At 37.7% G+C, this 22,411-nt stretch overlaps 1 protein-coding gene across 1 annotated transcript in view; it reads right to left on the bottom strand.

Moving 5' to 3' along the window:
- Positions 1-22,411, bottom strand: part of wdr11 (WD repeat domain 11) — a 173,494-nt gene that overhangs the window by 39,861 nt on the left and 111,222 nt on the right. Inside the window, 4 exon segments of the mRNA XM_079843546.1 lie at positions 158-299; positions 6,987-7,101; positions 8,627-8,733; positions 18,049-18,196. Coding sequence (XP_079699672.1) covers positions 158-299; positions 6,987-7,101; positions 8,627-8,733; positions 18,049-18,196 — 512 coding nt within the window.

Genomic DNA, 22,411 nt, shown 5'->3' with positions numbered 1-22,411 from the left:
TGTCCACCAGTGCAGATCTTGATCAATATTGGCTGCAGGTGAGGCCAAGACTTTTGGACAACGGCCCTGGTGTCAAGAAGGGCAGCAAAAACAGACTCAAGAACTGACTGAAATGGCTCTTATCAGTTGGGCAACATGGTGGAGGCACCAGTGTGACCTCTTACAAAATGTAGCCGCAGCAGGAAATAAAAGTTGACCAAGAACTTCAAGACAAGAGGTTCAACTGCAGTGAAGAAAGCAAGTGCCAGAACATCTCTTCCTGAGGAGTCGGCTACAGAATCGTGTCCACCAGTGCAGATCTTGATCAATATTGGCAGCAGGTGAGGCCAAGATGTGTCAAGGAAGGGCAGCATAGAAGCCACTTCTCTCCAGGAAAAAAATAAAATAAATCAAGAACAGAGTGAAATTCAGCAGGATTGGACAGCAAAAGACTGGTGCAAAGTTATTTTCTCTGATGAAGCCCTCTTCAAACTATTTGGGCCATCTGGAAATTCAATTGTCCTGAGAAGAAAAGGTGAACGCTACCTTGAGTCCACTGTCGTGCCAACAGTGAAACATCCTGAGACCATCCATGTGTGGGATTGCTTTTCATCCAAGGCGGTGAGCTCTCTCACAATTCTGCCCAATGTCACTGCCATGAATAAAGAACAGTATCCAAATGTCAACTTCTCCCAGCAAGAGCAATTTGGTGATGATTTGTGTATTTTCCCGGCATGATAGAGCACCATGTCAAAAGGCAAGAGTGGTAATGAAGTGCCTCTGGGATTACATTGAAATTTTGGATCTGACTCCCCAGATTTGGTCCCATAGAGAACATGTGGTCAATCCACAAAAGGTGAGTGGACAAGCATAAGTCTTCAAATTGTGATCGACTCCGAGTACTATTAAGGAAAGAATGGATCGCCATCAGTCAGGATTTGGTAAAGCAGCTGATATCCAGCATGGCAGAGTGAACTGCAGAGGTTATGAAGAAGAAGGGTCAACACTGAAAATATTGACTCTTTGCATATATTGAACGTTTATGCCAATAAAATCCTTTAAAACTTAGTATACCATTGAAAAATCTACAATTACTGAAGCAGAAAACAAAATACCTTTTGGCCACGGCTACATACCAACAGAGTACAGCTCTGAAAGTAAGAATCCGGTTCATTTTCTCAATAAAATAAATCACATGTAAACCTTTCAGGACAGACCTACTATTCAATGATGGGATATTCTTCTGTAGAAGCCATAAGCAGATGTGGGTAGAGTATCCAAAAACTGTACTCAAGTAAAAGTACTTCTAGAAACATTTACTCAAAGTAAAAGAAAAAGTACTAATTTGAATAGTTACTTGAGTTGGAGTAAAAAAGTATCCAAGTAGCTAGTTACTTTAAATCATATTGAGCCTATATAAGAAAAATACAACAACATGTTAATATTTAGTTATATGCAGAGGTGGGTAGTAACGAATTACATTTACTTCGTTACATTTACTTGAGTAAATTTTTTGGGTAACTTGTACTTTTAGAGTATATTTAAAGATGGGTACTTTTACTCTTACTCAAGTAAATTTCTTGTGAAAAAACTGTACTTTTACTTAGTTACATTCGGTGGCGTTCCTCCGTTACTGTCAAATGGTAATAATTATATTATATATTTAAAAATAAGTTAATATGACTTTCGCAAGTCTCGTGAAACGTTGGAGAGGCTGTTTTGCGAGAGGTTGCTACGCATCACCTGCTTATATTAGCGCGCGTTTAGTCGGAAGATGATGGCCGAAGCAGAGGAAGATGTGTGTGAGCTACGGGAGGCAGATCACCCGTGGCCTCAAGTTCAGTCTATGTTTTCACTCCAAGATGTCAAAAAGAATAGTTTCATAATGCGATGCAATCACAGCACTGGGCGTTTACAATGAGGTCTCTCTGCAGACACGCCCCTTCAAACATAGCATTCAAGTCAAAATGCCTTTCATTTCTAAATTATGACATTTTATGATGTAAAAATCATACTAACATTATAACTACACCTCAGGAAACATTATAAAATAATAAAAAAATCAACATCATGGGACTTTAAAACACACCAGGAACCACTGATAATATGTTTGGTTGTAAAATGTACTACCTGAATGAATTGAAATTGAATGTAGCTCGTCCACAGACAGCATTCACAGATGTTCAACCAATAAAGATGCACATCGCTGACAAACAAGAGGATGCATTTGCAGATTTGCTTTCAATTGACTGTAACCTAACGTTATATTTTAGATATTAGATATTTTGAAGAATGTTCGTAACCAAGCAGAGAGAGCAACCATTGACTACCATAGTATTTTTTTCTCTACTATGGTAGTCAATGGTTGCTCTCTCTGCTTGGTTACGAACATTCTTCAAAATATCTTCTTTTGTGTTCAGCAGAACAAAGAAACTCATACAGGTTTGGAAAAACTTTAGGGTGAGTAAATGATGACAGAATTTTCATTTTTGGGTGAATTATCCCTTTAATAAAGGCCTTCTGAAGCGGCAGTAACTAGTGAAGGGGGGTCGACTCCAAAAGAGTCAATTCCTAGACTCTGAATAGCCCCAGAGTCGGGGTCGACTCCAGCACAGGAATCAACTCTCGGTGTCGACTTTGTTGCTGTGCATGAAATCGCTCACTTGTTTACTTATTTTCTAATTGCCTATAAAGTGCATGGCGGTTGAGTGCAATATACGTGCACTGAGCCTGGTTTCTCCCAAGGTTTTTTCTCCATTCTGTCACCTGATGGAGTTTTGGTTCCTTGCCACCGTCGCCTCTGGCTTTTGGCTTGCTCAGTTGGGCACACTACATATTCAACTATATTACTGATCAGCTCATTTGAATTATCATCAGGTCATAATTAAGAGACAAAATGTTGAAAATATGATTTTAAATGTCCTAATTATTAGATAAAAAGTCAAAAATATGATTTTAAAAGTCATAATAGTGAGATAAAAAGTCGAAAATACGACATGCTAAGTCATTGTGAGATGAGTAGTTGAAATTAGGACTTAGGGTTAGGGTTAGGATTTAAAGACATTTTTTAGAAAATTTTGGATTTAAAGTCAAAATTATGACAATCTAAATTATGAATAAAAGTCCTAATTAGGAGAGAAAAAGAAATTAGATTTTAAAAAGTCTAAATTATGACCAAAACACACACAAAGACATTTAAGAGATGAAATCATGCTTGTTATTTTTTTTAAATGCACTTTTAATATTTCATTCACACTTATAATAATAATATTTACATTATTGTTTTCACTTTGTGCAATATTTTTTTTAACTGCGTTTTTACATTTTGAAATCAGATTTTCTAACATAAATTAATCAATCAAAAACTTACTTTAGCTTTCATCTAAAACAAAATTTATTTCCTATCATCACTGTAAAAGCATCAAGCTTTGAAGCATATGTGTTGTGAAAAGTGCTATAGAAATAAAGGGGACTATAAGCAAGCAGTGAATGAAATGAAGCAAGGAATTCAGACACTGACGTAATACACCGCGTCAGAGAGCTGTCCCAGAAAATGTATGTGAGTGCTTGCTTTAGAAATATAAAACAGTCACAGCGACTTTAGTTTGTAATTATACATAGGCTTCGTCCATGCTAGCTTTAGTTCAACTAATGGTGTATTAATACAATAAATATAGATTTGGTTTTCCATGGTTAACCTTGTGTTCGTAATCATTAAACTAACCATAAATCATACCAATACTCACATCAAGAAGAAACACACCGAAATAAGTGTACATTATTGTATGTATTTTAGTATTTAGTATCTTTAAAGGGGTGATGAATTGAGAAATCAACTTTCCTTTGCCCCGCCCACCGACTTGTGGAGCTAAACGGGTCGCGCTACCGAGCAATAAACATGCCGGTTCCAGCTCAAGTGCGTAAGACATTGCGTGTTTCATTTCACCGCCGAATCGTTTGTAAACAAGACACAGGTCGAGACTGGATTTGCAGACATATTGAGATTAAAACACAATGCTGTGCCTTCTATATTGGATCCAACAGGAACGGTGCAACACACTAATGTGAGTAAAACATGTTTTTTAATTGTGATAGTATTGCATTGTTACAGATCGTGTTGATTATGTGTACGTGTCTAACTGAACATACCTTAGCACGCTGTCACAGGCTGGAGAATCCTTTATTTGAGGTGTTATTGGTTCATTCGTGATCAGACTCGGACTTGTAATGTTATGGGCCAGGGCTCGCAAAGCCCAACGTCCCGGGGATGTGTGTTTTTCAGATGGGCTACCAAAACGTAATAAACGTAATAAACCCACTTAAATAGTGAAATAACATTCCTTTCTTGTGCGCGAGAGTGTGTGTATACGGTTCGCAGTTATATTCACCGATCGGGCCGGCCAAGTAATAAAAACAAACATTCCAATCAATCGCTGGTGGATGAGAGATGAATCATTGTGTGTGTGTGTTTGTTTGATAAAGATATTTTTCGAGCCCTGTGAGCGTTTCCCCACACGCCTTCAAAACCATTCCCACATGTACTCACAGGGGAGCCGAAGCTCATTAAATATGCTTATCCAATCCTAGCCATGGGCTAGTCTTCAGTGCATATATATTTAAAAAAGCCAGTTCATGACCCCTTTAACTCATCTTTTAAGGTTTTAATTTTTCGGGGGGAAATAATTTAAGAGTGTAACAACTGCAATTTTGACTAATTTCTGACCCTGTTTTGATGTAAAGTAAATGGAGTCGAGGAGTCGATTACATGTACCCCTTTTCCACCAGAATGAACCGGGTGCTAGTTCAGAGCCAGTGCTAGTCCCAGTTCATAGTTGGTTCGACTGAGGAGCTTCTAAGAACCGTTTGCTTTTCCACATGCTGAGAGCCACAACAGAGCCAGGTCTTACTGTATACACTCATCTTTCTCAGCAATGCTAGCGAGGCAGCGGCAGTGTTGCCAAGTCTGCGGTTTTCCCGCGGAATTGGGCTACTTCATCAAGGCAAGGCAAGGCAAGTTTATTTGTATAGCACATTTCATACACAGTGGCAATTCGAAGTGCTTTACACATAAATGAAATAAAAATATTCGTAAGTGAATTTAAACAGTTATAACAGGAATGAAAATAAATAAAAAATAAAGATGAAAACCCCTATCTGTGGTGGAAGAAAATGGAGAGTCAGGTTTACTTTGGGACTTCCCCATATTGGCTGTCTGCTTCTGTGGCTTTTAACCGGCTCACAGCACGGCCTCCTCGCCCACGTGATATCTCAAAATTCAAAAAATTTCAATCACGTTGCATTTACCACAGAATCAGTCATCCACCTATGGTTTATCCACCCCACTTATTTATCACTCCCCGTCTCTCAACATATTCCACCCAGATAGCCTTAACAAAATAAAAATATTGAAAGATAAAAATAAAGAGTATAATTAAAAATAAAAATAAAAACAGGGTTAAATTGAAACATATAAATTAAAATGCAAGCAGTTCGGACAAAGCACGTACAGTGGCACAGTGCTCATTCAGTAAATGCACAGCTAAACAGATGTGTTTTGAGTCTGGATTTGAAAGTGGCTACTGTTGGAGCACATCTGATCTGTTCAGGAAGCTGGTTCCAGCTACGGCTGGCATAATAGCTAAAAGCAGACTCTCCTTGCTTTGAGTGAACCCTTGGTATTTCTAACTGACTTGATCCTTGATCTACTGACTTAGCTCCATTAGCTGCTATTTCAACAATGGCGGATCTCAAGTTTGTGTTGGTCTTGTTGACCCCGCCCCCAGCACCTGACGTAATCGGTTCTTACTTCTACCTTGTTCTAGCCCAGCAATGTTTTGGTGCTACTTAAGAACCACTTTTCCTGGCTCGGAGCTGGGGCTTTGGGTGTGGAAACACAAAGAACCGATTTGAAACTAGGCTCTGGCTCCGATCTAGCTCTAGCACTGCCTTGGTGGAAAAGGGGTAATGGACTCCTACAGTGGGAGTCGGGAATCGGAGTCGACTCCAAAAAACCTGGAATAGAACACCCCTAGCAGTAACCGCCTTCTGTATTCAACGTACCATAAAAGCGTAACTGGCGTTGGATGTAGCGCAAGCGTTTTGAACTGCGAGAGGCGTTATACTTTCTGCGTAAGTTGAATATGCAAGGCGGTCTGGCGGAGGCTAGATATTTTCCATTATAAAGTTTTAAATATGGATATTTTTCTTACAAAACCCCATCGATTTAGCCTGACAAGCCAGACCCACATCAAGATGTTGGGTCTGGGAACACACCATTGGCAGGGCTCAATCCGAGGGGCGGGATAAACGGTTGTCTTTCAAATTCCCTCTGCACACAATAGGATAGCGCTACAACCAACCAGAGCAACGGAGAAGGTGAAGCGGAGCTAGTTGAGAGATTAAACTTTCGCCGTATCTGGTCGACAAAACTCTAAACAAAGAGTTCTTAAGAAAGACTTCAGTGCCGTTCTTTGTTCTTTTCTCAAAGAAAAGCTGAACTCCAAGTCTTCCAGAGTCACGGCCAAAGCCGATTCGAAAGACCAGCTTCTTTGTTTACGAGTATCCCGCGGAACCGCCGCAACACTGCCGTCATTATGTTAAGCCCGCCCACCGACTCGATACACTCGATGTGATTGGCCTGACTGGAGTTTGGTTTTTCCAGCTCGCAACCCAACCGAGAGTTGCTAGACGACCCTGGTTGCAAATTACATCTGTCATATACACCTAGGATGGCTTGAGGGTGAATAAATCATGGGGGCAATTTCCATTTTAAAGTGAACAAATCCTTTAAGAAACAACATTTAGTTTGGTCTGATTTTGCTTTTAAATGTGTTTACATTTTAGTTGTATGACTATTGTTTAGATAGAAAATGGCTGCTAAGGTGGCGGCAGAGTGAACTTTCTTCATAAGGACTTGAAGCAAAATGAAGTAGTGATGCTTTTTCTCAACATAAACAATAAATAAATAAAAAAAAGAACAACACACACACACACACACACACACACACCTCTTTGGTATCCCAGACCTCGGCTCCGTCTGTGTACATCACCAAAAGTTTTTGGTTGCCTTTGCCTGGAGCAAAACGAATCTTCTTCACCCACCCGCGGTGTGTAGGAACACCCCTGAAAAATATAAATGAGTGTGACATTTTATCAACACAATAAAAGAGTGTTTGATGCACACAGTTGAACTTTTCCAACTAAGTCCCTTATGATGTGTCATTTCCAGGCACGTGCAGAGGGGGGGGCTTTGGGTGCTCGAGCCCCTGCCCTTTTTCAAAATGAATCAAAAGTGCCCCTCTCAGACAAATATCAATGATAATATCGTGGTCAATAAAACTAAATAAATGTGATTTATTATAACATGACAATGTATACAATAGTAACGAACGGCTCAAAAGTCGGACAATTTCTGTTGAGGCGTTGCTATCGGTCGCGTGCGTTTTGATAGACAGCTGATTTTCCACTGCTCGGAAACGGCTCTCGAGACAAATATGGTCCTTTCAGAGAGTGTGTGGCCTTACGGGAAAAAAGTAAACCAATATTTTTTTTTCATCCATAATCAGAGCTAATGTGTTGATTTAATTACAAATCTATACATTATATATTTTAAAGTAGGCCTATTACACAATTCACCAATGCCCGTTTGTCATGTATATACACCAACCAATCGTGATCTGGCAAAGCAAGTTCAAAAATTCCATTGGGCGATGTGAAGTGGAGCGGTAATTTTCTGTTCTTATTCATAAATCTTTTGGAAATTACATGGACAGACGAACTAACGTTTGTGGAACGATTTCCTGCGGTTTGTCTCATTTAATAAATTGCATCACTAACTAAATGGATTTTAACTGACAACAAACAAATCACTGCACAAAACCACAGCAGCAGCAAAAGTCGCATTAATGGTAAGTGTTAAATTCACTTGTATTTATGTATATTGATACATCGTTTACTATTTCATGAAACTATCAAAGTTAACAAAACCCAAGTGCTACCGGCTCCTACAGGCCTATTATATGAAGTGTAGGCTGGCCAAATGGTTACGTGAAAGGACTTTATTATATTAACTTACCATTTTTGAATATTATGCAGCATTATGAAATAAGTCTCTTATGTTCATCACGCCTGCATTTATTTGATAAAAAACAGCAATATTGTGAAATATTATTAAAATAATGGTTTTCTATTTTCTATTTTTTTTAAATATAATTTATTCCTGTGATCACAGCTGGATTTTCAGCATCATTAATCCACTCTTCAGTGTCACATGATCATTCAGAAATCATTCTAATATGAGGATTTAATGTCAATGATGGAAACTGTGATACTCTTTTCAAGATTCTTTGATTAATGAAAAGTTAAAAAGAACATAATGTAATAATATTTCACAATATTAGGCTACTGTTTTTTTCTGTATTTTTGATTTCATAAATGCAGGCTTGATGAGCATAAGGATATATATATATATTTACATAGTGCCCCTTTTTTACATTTGAGCCCCTGCCCCTGAAGAACTCTCTGCACGGCCCTGGTCATTTCAGTTCAGTAAGTACTTCACCAGTTTTAGATCTAAATTAGTTTACACACATACGTGACTGGAGACAGGTTTGACTTGCTGAGTTATTAGTGATATATACATTTGTACCTTGAAAGACGGGCCTTTAGGTCCCAAAAATTGAGGTTTCCATCAACATCTCCCAGAACTAGAGTGTCTCCTTTCCATGCAATACAGGCAATACTCCCCATACTGCCCTGAAAAAAAGAGTAGAAGAACTTTAGTTTCTTGCATAAAAGACACAGGACACACTTAATATGCCACAACGCTAATAATCGATGTTGCATTTAAAGAACAGGTTTAAACAAAACACAAATTTAATCTCCACACTAAACCATATAAAGCTTTGGTTCTCAAACATTTTAGAGTGACATACCCTGTGAGGGATTTAACATCCTTCTGCATACACCTTTTCAAGTCACTGTCTCCATCCATCCATCCATCCATCCATCCATCATCATTCATTCATTCATTCAGTACATTGGAACAATTATTTAGTTGCAAAATAGAGCAGAAATACTGATAATACTGTTTAAAATGAACATCACTTAAAGGAACACGCCACTATTTTTGAAAATATGCTCATTTTAAACTGTTTTAAAGTTAAACAGTTGAGTTTTACCCTTTTCGAATCCATTCAGCCGATCTCTGGGTCTGGCGGTAGCACTTTTAGCATAGCTTAGCATAGATCATTGAATCTGATTAGACCGTTAGCATCTCTCTCAAAAATGATCAAAGAGGTGGGGTAAGTGCTTTCTGGTAACCGATGTTGATATTTCAAAACACCAAAACAAACACGCCCCTATTTTGATAGCTCCGCCCCACACATACGTAACCCAGGCAACAACTATGGCAGAATCTGCTGTGCCAGCCGGCCGAGGGTATGATGTCATCAATAAGTGAAAGCAATGTGTGTTGCTATGGTAATCCAGGTCGAATGTTCAGTGAAAATGTCCTCCCTTCCATCCCAAAAACACAAACACAGTTCTCAAGAACAACTCGATCGCACGAGCACAACAGACCAACTAACCAACATATTACAATTATGACCAGATTAGAGGGTTATATTGATCACGAAAAGAGGAACCAAAGGAAACAAACATATATTAGGAGTTTATTGTCTTACTTTTCAGACACACTTTGGGAGCTGACGCTTGAAACAGACAGTGGTTTACAGGATGTGGAAATGAATGGGTCTTTATCATCGCTAAAGTGAACGACGATACGATCGCAAATGGACAAACAAGCAAACATGACACACAAGCGTATTCAAGCAAAAGCTAGCATATTTTAGTTCTGTGAAACAAAACAAAACCAATGTTACTCGCCTATGGAGAAGAAATAAAGCAACCTTGAGTTTTCTCCAGCGCTGGAAAGCTGATCGTAAGCCTTATTTTGACCCTTAGGCATTTTCCACATATGTTTTTTATCTGCCCTCTCTCTCTTTCTGTCATCGCTCGGCTAATGTCCGTCCTGTGTCGTGTATTTTGAATAATTACGTGCACTGAGCGCTCTCTTCTCCCCATCATTAGTAGACACGCCCCTTACTGCTGATTGGCTACAAGTTTGTTTTGGTCCATGTCCCGAGACACTTTTCTAAATTTTTGAAATAACACTTACCCCACCTTTAAACAGTTGAGTTGTACCGTTTTCGAATCCATTCAGCCGATCTCTGGGTCTGGCGGTAGCACTTTTAGCATAGCTAAGCATAGATCATTGAATCTGATTAGACCGTTAGCATCTCACTCAAAAAATGACCAAAGAATTTCAAAATTTTTCCTATTTAAAACGTGACTCTTCTGTTGTTGCATCGTGTACTAAGACTGACGGAAAATACCGATATGGCTAGGAACTATACTCTCATTCCTGCATAATAATCAAGGAACTTTGCTGCAGTACCTTGAGTGCAGCGGCGCAATGATATTACACAGAATATCATTATCATTTTTGAGCGAGATGCTAATGGTCAAGTTTTAACCCTCAAGCCACCCTCGCATAACAGCCCTTAACCCTTAATCGTCCCTTGGGGTCCAGCTGACCCCACTGGACTTTTCCTCCATTTTTTAAAAGTGTTCCCTTCATCTCAGGGCCATGAGACTCGGTGACTTTTCCTAAATAATCTATCTAAACAAGCACAAAAAATCTGGGCTTGATTTGGTTGTTCTAAAGGTGTGTAAAAAAAAAATTACCGTTTAAGTCCCTCGGGGTCAGATTGACCCCACATTGAAAATGAATGGGAAAGTGTAAAAAATAAAAAAAATGCACTTTTTTTGTCAATTTTTTTTTACTAAATCCAGTATAAATCTGAAAATTTCCACATTTATATCAAGGTCTGGTCCTAGAGCATAAACACAAAGTAGAACGAACTTTCTATCTCATACACACACACGTACACACACACACAAACACACACATGTGTGTGACTGCAACAGAGAGTATTTTTATTGAAATTGGCAAATAAAATCAACAAAACTGGCATAAATCTGAAAGATTTTCATACATAAATGAAGTACTAATACTAGAGCACAAATGCAATATGGAACAAGCATGTTCACTCACACGCACACACACACAAACACAAACACAGGTGTCTGGAGCATTTTTTTGGATTTTGGCAATGAATGGGAAAATGTAAAAAATTCTTTTTTTTTTCACTTTGTTTGTAAAAAAAAAAATCAACTAAATCCAGTATAAATCTGAAAATGTCTACATTTATATCAAGATCTGGTCCTAGAGCATAAACACAAAGTGGAACGAACTTTCTGTCTCATACACACACGCACACACACACAAACACACACGTGTGTGACTGCAACAGAGAGCATTTTTATAGAAACTGGCAAATAAAATCAACAAAACTGGCATAAATCTGAAAAAATTCCATACATAAATGAAGGACAAATACTAGAGCACAAATGCAACAAGGAACAATCATGAGAAAGAGAGGGAAAAGGGCAAATAAAAGAAAGATGAAAGGCAGCTTAACTTTTGCATAACTTCCCTATGGACCTCTAGTGGATAATGTGGTCATTGCACTCTCTCTCTTTCTCTTTAACTATAATTCCTAAAGTTTTTCCACAAACCTACAGATGGCGGTATTCTATCCCTAACACATAGAACAATGTCCAAAAACTATTTATATTTATTTAAGATCATCATTCAAGTGATTTTTTCATAAAAAAATAATTTTTAATGAGCCAATTTATGACATTGTTAGGTATTTGTGCAGAAAATAGGTAAAAAACTACCAAATACCCACAAAAACACAGCATAAATGTATAGTTGAGAAGTAAATAAAAAAAAATGATATATAGTTTTCCATGTAAAAAAATTATATTTCCTTATGCAATCGCTCTGTAAAAGTTTGGGGTCTATCTGACCCCAAGGGACTCAAACGTAAACCCTACTTGAGGGGCGATTAAGGGTTAATCCTGCCCTCGTGGACACATTTGGGCATGAAGGTCACAAGTGTGATTCCAATTTTTTTTTTAATAAATGTTATATCACCATCTTTGATAAAATTAATTCTATCAATTTATGCCTTTTTAGTGATATTTGGGGTATTAATCAATTTATTTATCTCTAAAAGTACCATATTTTTATGTAAAATATGCTTATTTTTATGTTATATTTAATATTTCTTTAACTTCAGTAAAAAAAAAAAAACGTATCAGCAAGTCTATAGAGCCAAAACCCAAAAATGAGGTGATTTTGGCGACATCTGGTAACCTATGAAGGTATTAATTTCGTTTTAAAGCTAAAATATCAATAGCCAGTAGATGGCAATAGAACTCAATGGCTGCATATGGGCTGAACTCTGTAAACCAAAGTTTTAACAATTTTTTATTTCTTTTTTTTTAATTGCCCAGTTATTGGCTCATTTAATTCCTTTGTTTGTGTCTGTGTGAGTGACTGTTTTTTATTTGACAAAAATAAAAAACTAAAACTCACTCTGTTATAGGCTCATTCAATGGCTTTCAATGCAATGCTTTTGTGTGTGAGTGTGTGTGTGTGTGTGTGTGTGAGTGTTTGAGAATGTTATATAGGTTATATAGGCTCACTCCTTCATTTGTGTTATGTATGATCTGCATTGTGTTGGATTTATTCATTATTATTGGACAAATAAAAAAATAAATGCTCGGAATTACAGTTTTTTCCATTCATTCCTATGGGTGCCCATTTTTGTCCACGAAGGCGGGATTAAGGACTTTTTTTTCAAGCCCTTAAAGGGTTAGTTCACCCAAAAATGAAAATTCTGTCATTAATTACTCACCCTCACGTCGTTCGAGACCCGTAAGACCTCCGTTCATCTTCGGAACACAAATGAAGATATTTTTGTTGAAAGCTGATGCTGAGAAAGGCTTCAGATAGGCCTCCATTGGCATTCAGTACACTTATACTCCCAAGACGGATAAAAGGCACTCAAAACGTCGTTACAAAGTCCATCTCACCACAGTGACTCTACAATAATCTTACGATGCGACGACAATAGTTTTTGTGCGCAAAAAAAATCAAAATAACACCTTTTTCCAACTTGTTACTGCCTTCCGTGTGTGCCTCCACGACGCATGCGCGAGAATATGACGCAGATCCGGCGTTCGGACACATGACCCAGAAGTGATTTGTTTACAATCAGAGGAAGACGCGCGTATCTAAGCTGTTGGATTCTACATTGATCGTGCTTTAGGTCTCGGCGTAGTGCTCAAAATGGGGTTAGAGTGTGCATTTCATGGATTCCCGAACGCCGGCGCTACGTCATATTCTCGCGCATGCGTCGTGGAGGCACACACGGAAGGCAATAACAAGCTGGATAAAGGTGTTATTTTGATTTTTTTTTGCACACAAAAACTATTGTCGTCGCATCGTAAGATTATTGTAGAGTCACTGTGGTGAGATGGACTTTGTAACGACATTTTAAGTGCCTTTTATGGGTCTTGGGAGTATAAGTGTACTGAATGCCAATGGAGGCCTATCTGAAGCCTTTCTCAGCATCAGCTTTCAACAAAAATATCTTCATTTGTGTTCCGAATATGAACGGAGGTCTTACGGGTCTCGAACGACATGAGGGTGAGTAATTAATGACAGAATTTTCATTTTTGGGTGAACTAACCCTTTAACATTGTAGAATCGAGTTTTTTCAACAACAAAAAATGTGTGTGTTCAGGTGGTAAACTTAGGAAAAGTAGCCAAGTCTTGTACCGCTCAGATTAAGGAAAGTATTTAAAAAAAACTAAACAAAATACGATTTTGCCCTCATTTGTCCAGAACATGGCTTTAGGGTTAAATAGGAAAAAATAATTTGATCGAGATGCTAACTGTCTAATCAGATTCAATGATCTATTCTAAGCTATGCTAAAAGTGCTCCCGCTAGACCCGGAGATCGGCTGAATGGATTCAAAAAGGGTAAAACTCAACTGCTTAACTCTGGGGGAGTTGGAAAATGAGCCTATTTTTCAAAAAAAGTGGCGTGTTCCATTAATATTACCCATTCATTTGCTGACCTGTTGTATAAAATCAATGTCACATTTGCAATCGTGTGGATATTCAGGAAACATTGCATTCTTGCTCGTATAATATATGATCCACATTAAAAACAGGAACTCACACAAGGCATGTTATTGTAACGGTTGAATCTTAAATCGATCTCTTTGCACAGTCAATGTCTATATTTGTTCTTTATGCTTGTAAGTGCTAAATCCCCACTTTTACAAAAGGTACATTGTCGAGACACTGATAAACAAGAATATGAGTTCTCGTGTCACTGGTTATGCTGAAGACATATACGTGGCACTTACAGACTCAAAACACGAACAGTGAAATAAAAAGCAAATGGATCTGAACAACCGATCAGTAATAGGCATTGTGGCTTGAGAAAAAAAGCCCAGCGGGAGATAAAAGGATAATGAGGATGAAGAAGGGAGCGATTTTCTCTCCATATCCTCTTTCATCTCAAAAGTTTGAAACTGCAGATTTTATTCAAAACATTGCAAGGAAACTCCTTTGATCTATTCAGAAGAGTGTGTACAGCTGTATTCAGGATATTTCGCTTAACAAAATGTTCATCTGGAAACATGACTGATTCTTGAGTGATGGGACAAAGCAGGCTATAATAACACAAAAATAAAAGTTTATGTATAAAGCAGTTATTTTGGATTAACTGGGTGCGACATTCACTTTCTCACAAAATGTGTGAGGAAATCTGGCATTCAAAATGATGAATAAATTGAGAGTGCAGGATGGTGTTTTGTATAAATTGTATCTTAATTCTAACCAATGTTTTTAATATATTTGCTTCTTATTTAATAAAAAGCAAATATTGCCGACAATAGCCTTGCATCATGCATTGCACGCATGTCTCATAAATTAACCGAAACTCGAAATGATATTTGAGTATTGTGTGTATCGGATAGTTTACACAATCAAATGATTCAGAAATGTTTTGCCCTTGAAATGACTGGGAAAAAAGTGTCCCAGTCAACCTGCATTCACCCTATACGCTTTGAAATCATAATGTATTATGTTGTTTTAAATCCCAAATTTTTACTTATAACATTCATCATTAGCAATTCTTCAGTTATTTGTATTTACTGAATACTAGGGGTGCCACGAGATCTCGCGAGACTAAACTGTGACGGGATTTCTCGTTGAGGTGAAAAGCTGTCTTGTGTCATAATGTCATGACGGAGTGTGAGGGTGAAGTTAGGATAGAATAGGCCAAAACTACGTTTACATTACGCATCCACTCTAGTTTTGCTTTTTATATAAATAAAAACTATCTAATTCAGGCGGATAACAGTCACTTCAATTCCATCAGCTCTCCCAACACGAGCTGTTTGAGTCGTGCGCGCAGAAAGTAGAACTGAAATGACATTCATTACAAGATGATGAGTTAAAACATTTCAAATGCACCTGCAAACAATTTTTCTAGTCATGCATTTCATCATTGAGGATTTCTAAAAAATACTATGTAAAAATCTTGTCTCGTCTCGTTCTCGTGAACCCAATCTCTTATCTTGTCTTGTCTCGTGAGATAAGTGTCTCATCACACCCCTACTGAATACTGAATTGTATTAAATGTCATAATATTACTGGGGACAATAAATATTTCAACTAAATATCCAAATAAATGTAATTAGTAAACTAAATGAATGATCTAATTACTGATCTAATGCCCACATTGTCACTGTATGGCTGTACGGCTGAATAAAATTATATTATTTTCCTGTTTAACACTGTGAAGCTGCTTTGAAACAATCTGCATTGTAAAAAGTGCTATATAAATAAAGTTGACTTGACTTTTTTAGCATGAGACTTATTTCAAAAACATTAAAAATAGTAGTCAAATCTTTTGATAATTTAAAATATAATAGGCCTGACTATATTCTAAATAAACTACAACGAAATATATTTCTTCTGTCCTGCTCCTTAGCTCTCTCAGTCACATACCTGACTCAAAGGCTCATTCATTATGCAGGTCATTATGCGGTCCATTATGCATTTGTTCTTTCTCTCAGGTGTGATTCACAGCATTATTCATGATCATTCACACCCCTTCGTATATGGCCTTTGTAAAGAAAAAGTGTCTTACAAAATGTAAATCAATATATTGTTTTATGTGAATGAGTAGGCTCAGTGGTTCTCACATCGGTTTGAAGCAAAAACTCTAGTCAACACCACCCATTATTCAAAAGTCTTGTGGACACATATCTATTGTGTTTTGTAGCCTTAATTCAGAGACTTACAAAAACCATGCATAAACATTCTTCTCTCAAAAATACAAGCATGTACATACATGTTGCTCACATATTATGGTAGCCCAGTTTGTGCTGAATACAGTGTAATGCCACTTTTGCCATTAAAGTGTTTACAATATAAGCATCTGAAAAAAGCACTAATGTTAGAGCATGTCAAAACGTCTAAAGCAGGGGTTCTCAACCCTGGAGTCCTGCAGAGTTTGATTCCAACCCTAATCAAACACACCTGAAACAGCTAATTAAGATCTTCAGGATTACTAGAAAGCTACGGGCAGGTGAGTTTGATCAAGGTTTGAGCTAAACTCTGTAGGACAGTGGGCCTCGAAAACCAGGGCTGAGAACCCCTGGTCTAAAGGGCCCCAAACAGCTCAGACTTCAGAGGGTTAAGTAAAAGCTTTTGCTGCGTTCACAAAAAACGTAAATAGAGCATCTGGAGCGAGTGATTTCAATGTTAAGTCAATGTGAAGACACAATGACGCGCGTCTGGAGGTCCTGCGGCGCGATGGACGTGATTCCGCCTCATTTGCGTGTCCAGTTCACACGAATGACGCAAATCGACTGTCTTGCGCGATATGTGTGTTACGCGCGAGTGATTTTATTTGGTGCTTTTTGTGCATTTGCGGGTTTGAGGCGAATTCGCGTCTGACGCCTGAGTTGGAAAATCGGAACTTTGGCGTCTATTCGCGCTGCGTTAACCAATCAGGAGCCTGCTCGCTGCCGTCACGTGGTAAAGTGACGTGATGAGAAACCCAGCATAAATTAAAAATACTACTCTTATTGTGTCACAAAATTGAGTTTAGACTTTTTCAGGTGAGAATGTAGTTGTTTAAAGTTCAAATCCATGGTTTATTTATAAAGAGAGCGCCTATTAAAAAAAATGAATCTTGTGTTTGTGGAGTTGTGAGATCCAGGCGATCACCGGGTGCTCAGCGCTCATTAACCCCAGCGAGAGCAGCCTTTCCTCAGCCAGTCCTTCTGCCGTCTGCCGCTGGCTCTGATGTCCTGTAGTGGCTCGTCTTGTGTGGATCTAACGGCCGATCTTTGGTGTCATGAATCTATAATTTGTTGTCTACTAAATTGTTTTGACTGAGGGCAAAGAGAAGTTTCATACATTTATTTTTTAGGATATTTAAATATACATGCAGTGAAGATAATGTAGGCAGTGCATTGCCTGGACCACATTTGTGTGGCTATTAATGTTTAATATATATTTTTAATGAAAATGAAAAGAGGCAGAGATGTTTTATGACATATTTCTCCTGGAGAGCCTTGAACGCGTGTCTATTTTGCTTCAAACGCTCGATTTATACATGTGTCCAATTCGCTGTGGACGCGCGAATGGATTCAAAATGTTCAGGCGTCCAACTAGACGCAATTTTGACACTCTATTCGAGTTCAGTGTGAACGCAGCATTACGATGCATATTGTAAATTGTGGCCCTTTGCATTTAATGGGGTTTAAATGCAGCCCTCTTGTCTTCCGAACTTGAGTTCCCCTGCTTTAACCAATCATTTTAGTCTTAGTTGCAGTTTTCGTTTACTAAAATAACTGTGGCCTATACACAATCCTGTCTCTGAGCTCTGCAAATGGTAGACATGTTTCAACATCATGTGCGGCAGGCCCCAAAAAACAGAGTAAGTAAATATTGCATTTGAGTCGCTGTGTAATTTTGTGATGATTTAGTGTTAGTAGTGAGAATGCAACAAGATTACTGGGTATTGGATGCATACAAAAGATGCAAAAGGAAAGGACACTCACATCAGGTGGAATACGTGCCCCATCCTTCACGGTGTTGCCTTCCACGGTGATGTGATAGACCTGGCCGTCTGTGTCAGTAAACACAAAGTGTTCTCGAGCCGATATGCCCTGACCCGTTTCAGACTTACTCTCAGCATCCTGCAACATACTGACAGACAGCAACAGAGAGCTGGTAAGAGTTCTGATTGAAACCGCAAAACACAGCGTGTGCCGTACCAAAAGGACCAATTTACCAATTGTATGTACAATCAATGCTAGAATCTTTTGAAAAGTCTAGCAAAAAAAGATAATAGACAAGACAATTTAAAAAAATCTATAATTTATCCATCATGTTATTCCAAACCTGTATTACTTTGTATGTATTGTATTTCTCCCATGGAACACAAATTAAGAAATGCTTAAGAACTAGTGATCGACCGATATTGATTTTTTATTAATTTTTGTTTTTATTTGCCCGATGACCGATATACAGAACCGATATTTATTTACTGTTATTCTTCTGTTTTTGACACAATTACAACACCACTGAACAGAACAAACCATTTTATTTATAACAATCACCCCCTCCTTGCATAGAAAACAAAACAAATCTTATTTATACACCAATAAATAGAGGGGTCTGAAAGTGCAAAAAATAAAATAAAAAGTGCACTGTTGCTAAACTGTTTTTGTTTAAAAAATTAAATCTTCGATTAGGTGGGGAAAAAAAGGTCAAATAAATAAAGCACATAAAAGTAATTCTAACCAATTAAAAAACAAAAACAAACAATCTAAACCACCTGGAAAAAAATCACATTGCAGTTTAATGTAGCGTAATACTCCCAGTTGAGCAGAACTAGGTTGTAGTGTTGAAAACTGAGTCTTTCAGCATTCTGCCCCATAAGCCTGTTTCGTTTGTTTTCATAAATGGCTCCAAAATGTAATACTTAATTTTAAACTACAGTTTTAGTAGATTTATAAACTGTTTAATAGGTTAAATAGTGAAGAATAATTCGCTGGATAATGTTAAATAACTGAATAACATTCTCTGGAATATTGGAATATAACAAACAAAACATCGTATTTAATTGCATTTCTCAAATGGTATGTTAAGTTATATCAGAATTATTAATTTTTTGTCGTTCTAGATTATGAAATATCTGCTGACAAACTGATGTTTATCTATGCATTTACACAGAACTACTCAAACTGCGATCGTTCACGGAGATAAATAATTAATATCCATAGAGTTGTTTTTTACTTCGATGTTTATTAGCGAATTAATGGTTAAGTAAATGTTTGTATAATTAATTTAACAAAAAAACTAAACAAGTGAATCTTGTTAAAGTTATATGCGGTGACCAGCTAAATACAGACGACTTCACGAGACTAATGATGAGCATAGACAACAGAGAGAGAATTAAATTCAGCGCTTTTATTTCCAACATGTGCTCATTCATGGCTGTATTATTTCATTCATGCAAAATTGCATCTGTATTTGGACAGGACTTGACAGATTATTTTATGTGACTCGGTGAGCTTGTCTCTAAGAGAGGAGGCATGTAAAATAATCCGTCAAATCCTGAATAAACTAGCTAGATTTCAGGCATTTATGTAACATCTAATTTGTGTATTAATGACTTATGTTAAATAAGGTTTACTAATTACAGCAAAGCAGGCAAGTGTACTTTACCTGTGCACGCCGTTGTCTCGTCTCCCCACGTCTCGCCTCAGATGCGCTGTAATGGCGATCCTGCGCGCAATTCTCAAAATGCCCACAAGATGGCGCCGTTTATCGGTAAATCCGATATTACAAAACCGATATCCGATTATGGTAAAATGCTTAAATATCGGGGAAAATATCGGTAAATCGATATATCGGTCGATCACTATTAACAACATACTTTTCTAGACAACAACAGAGAAGACTTGGGCTCTAGAGCTTTAAAAGGATAAAAAGCGCAAATGTTTGATAAAAGCAGTTCTTGTGATTTGTGTGCAAGATCCCTTATTGTGTTCTGAAGTTATTTAGTCTGGGTTTTTTTTAACAAACAGACTAAAATTTAAAAGAACGGCACGATTAACTGGTAAAAGATCACAATCTCAAGTCAAACAACCATGCGATCTTATTCCTAAATGACAATGATTCGACTATGTCCATTAAAACTATGAGAAGTACGATCACACAGTGAACATTCAGATCTACCTTCAGTTGTCAGGTATGAAACAGCTTCACAAACAGACTTTCAACCGCACGACACCGTAACATTATTTCTGTGTTACAGTAATTAAAGGGTTAGTTCACCCAAAAATGAAATTTCTTCCATTACTGACTCACCCCAATGTTGTTCCACACCCGTAAGACCTCCGTTCATCCTCGGAACACAGTTTAAGATATTTTAGATTTAGTCCGAGGGCTTTCAGTCCTTGGAATGTAAGTGTATGCACACTTGTAAGTGTATGCTGTCCACGTCCAGAAAGGTAATGAAAACATCATCAAAGTAGTCCATATATGACATCATTTGGTTAGTTAGACTCTTTTGAAGCGTCGACAATACATTTTGGTCCAAAAATAACAAAAACTAAGACTTTATTAGGGGTTCAAGCATGAAATGCTGAAACCCTATTGTAATTGTAAGGATTCGTAAAACGCATCGTGCAGGCCAAACCGTAAGGCCTAGAGACATGAAACCTGGCCAGATGGTAGGCCTCAGTTTGGGGACAACCTATCAGTGTATGACCCCGAATGGCCCATAGGTGGCGCTACAGCAACCAAAAGTTCAAAATTGCTCATAACTCTTAGACTGTTTGTCCCAGGATCAAGTGTCTTATATCGTTGGAATCCTTGGCTCAAGGCAGACAAAATAGCTATCTCCGATTTGCTCGCCCTTCAGGCGCCAATTTCGAGTAAATTGCATTTTTTTGAAAAAACAATTTTTGCTGAATTCTCCTAGGTTTTTGGCCCGATTGGAACCAAACCACTGCAAGAATATTCTCTGGAGTCTGACAATCAATAATCATCCAAAATATTCAACATTTAAATTAACGTTCGATAAGGGGAACCAAAATCTTTGATGGCACTAGGGCCATTTTTACTAAAATGGTTATAAATTGTGAACGGAAAGAGATTTTTTTTGCTAAACCTGGAATACATCTTCGTGAGCTCAATCTGAGATCATTTGAAAAAAATCGCAACAATTGGCCACTAGGTGGCACTATACAATGGTTATAACTTGTGAACGGAAAGAGATATTTTTGCTAAACTTGGGACACATGTTCATAAGCTCAATCTGAGTTGACATGAAAAAAAATCGTGACAATTGGCCACTTGGTGGCGCTATAACAGTGAAAAAAATCATGAAAATAGCTATAAGCGCACCCAAACGTTAGTCTACTGAAAATTGGCATGCGGTGTCTTTGTCCAGGGTGCCATGATAGTCTATGAGAATATTGGTGTATCTCAAAAAACTCAGTATACGTCATTGGCTTTGCCTTGAAGGAGCCTTAGAAGTTTCAAGCCAGTGTTTTTTTCACAGGAGTGGCCTCCTAAGAATCCTTGCCGAGTCCAACAATACCAAACATGCCAGGTTTCGCTTTATGGATTTTGTAAGTGTCATTTAGAGCTTTAAAAAATTGTGGTTATCTTCAAAGCCGTTAGTCTGATCGAGACAACAACAAAAAAACAAAGGAAATTTGAAAACATAGGTAAATAGCTAAACAATAATGCCAAAATGTTAAAATTATGATAGAAACTGACAAAAAAAATTATTAAATCCAATCAATTTCACCCATGGATCATTTTGATGCTCTCACATGTTTGAAACGAACAATGATGGATTGTGATGAAATTTGTTCTGAATTGGGACTGGCGAATCCCCGTCCATACTGTCAATGACCGTTCGCAAAGACCCGCCCACTTTAGTTACTGTTGCTATGTCTGACAAGCGATGCCACTCTCACACCACACCAAGTTCTCACGCAGTGAAAAATACATTGCGGATCAGAGAAAAGACTGCGCGCTGACAGACGAGTACTTTTGATATAAAACAAAGTCTCACCTTTCAAATGTAGTAATTTTTTAGAGACATTTAAACAATAAATACCATTTTGTGACTCTTTAATGTGTCTGATAGATCGCTGTAGACTCGAGGCTCAGTTAAAGCTGCTTGTGAACCGATCATCTCTTCCTTCTAGTTAATTTATATCATTAAAATAAACATGAATGAACATAAAAGGAATGTTGTTTTAAAGTGCTAAGACGTCAGTACACTTTGTTTTTCAAATTTAAATCCTCCTATGTTAATCTACTAACTTTCCTGACTGCTTTGTTGGACAAAATGGCGGATTATGATTAGTCAGATCGCCTGTCAATAAAACTCCCTGC

The sequence above is a fragment of the Gobio gobio genome, assembly GCF_949357685.1.
Source record: "Gobio gobio genome assembly, chromosome: 18".
Classification (NCBI taxonomy): domain Eukaryota; kingdom Metazoa; phylum Chordata; class Actinopteri; order Cypriniformes; family Gobionidae; genus Gobio; species Gobio gobio.
This window is presented reverse-complemented; position numbering and strand designations above follow the sequence as displayed.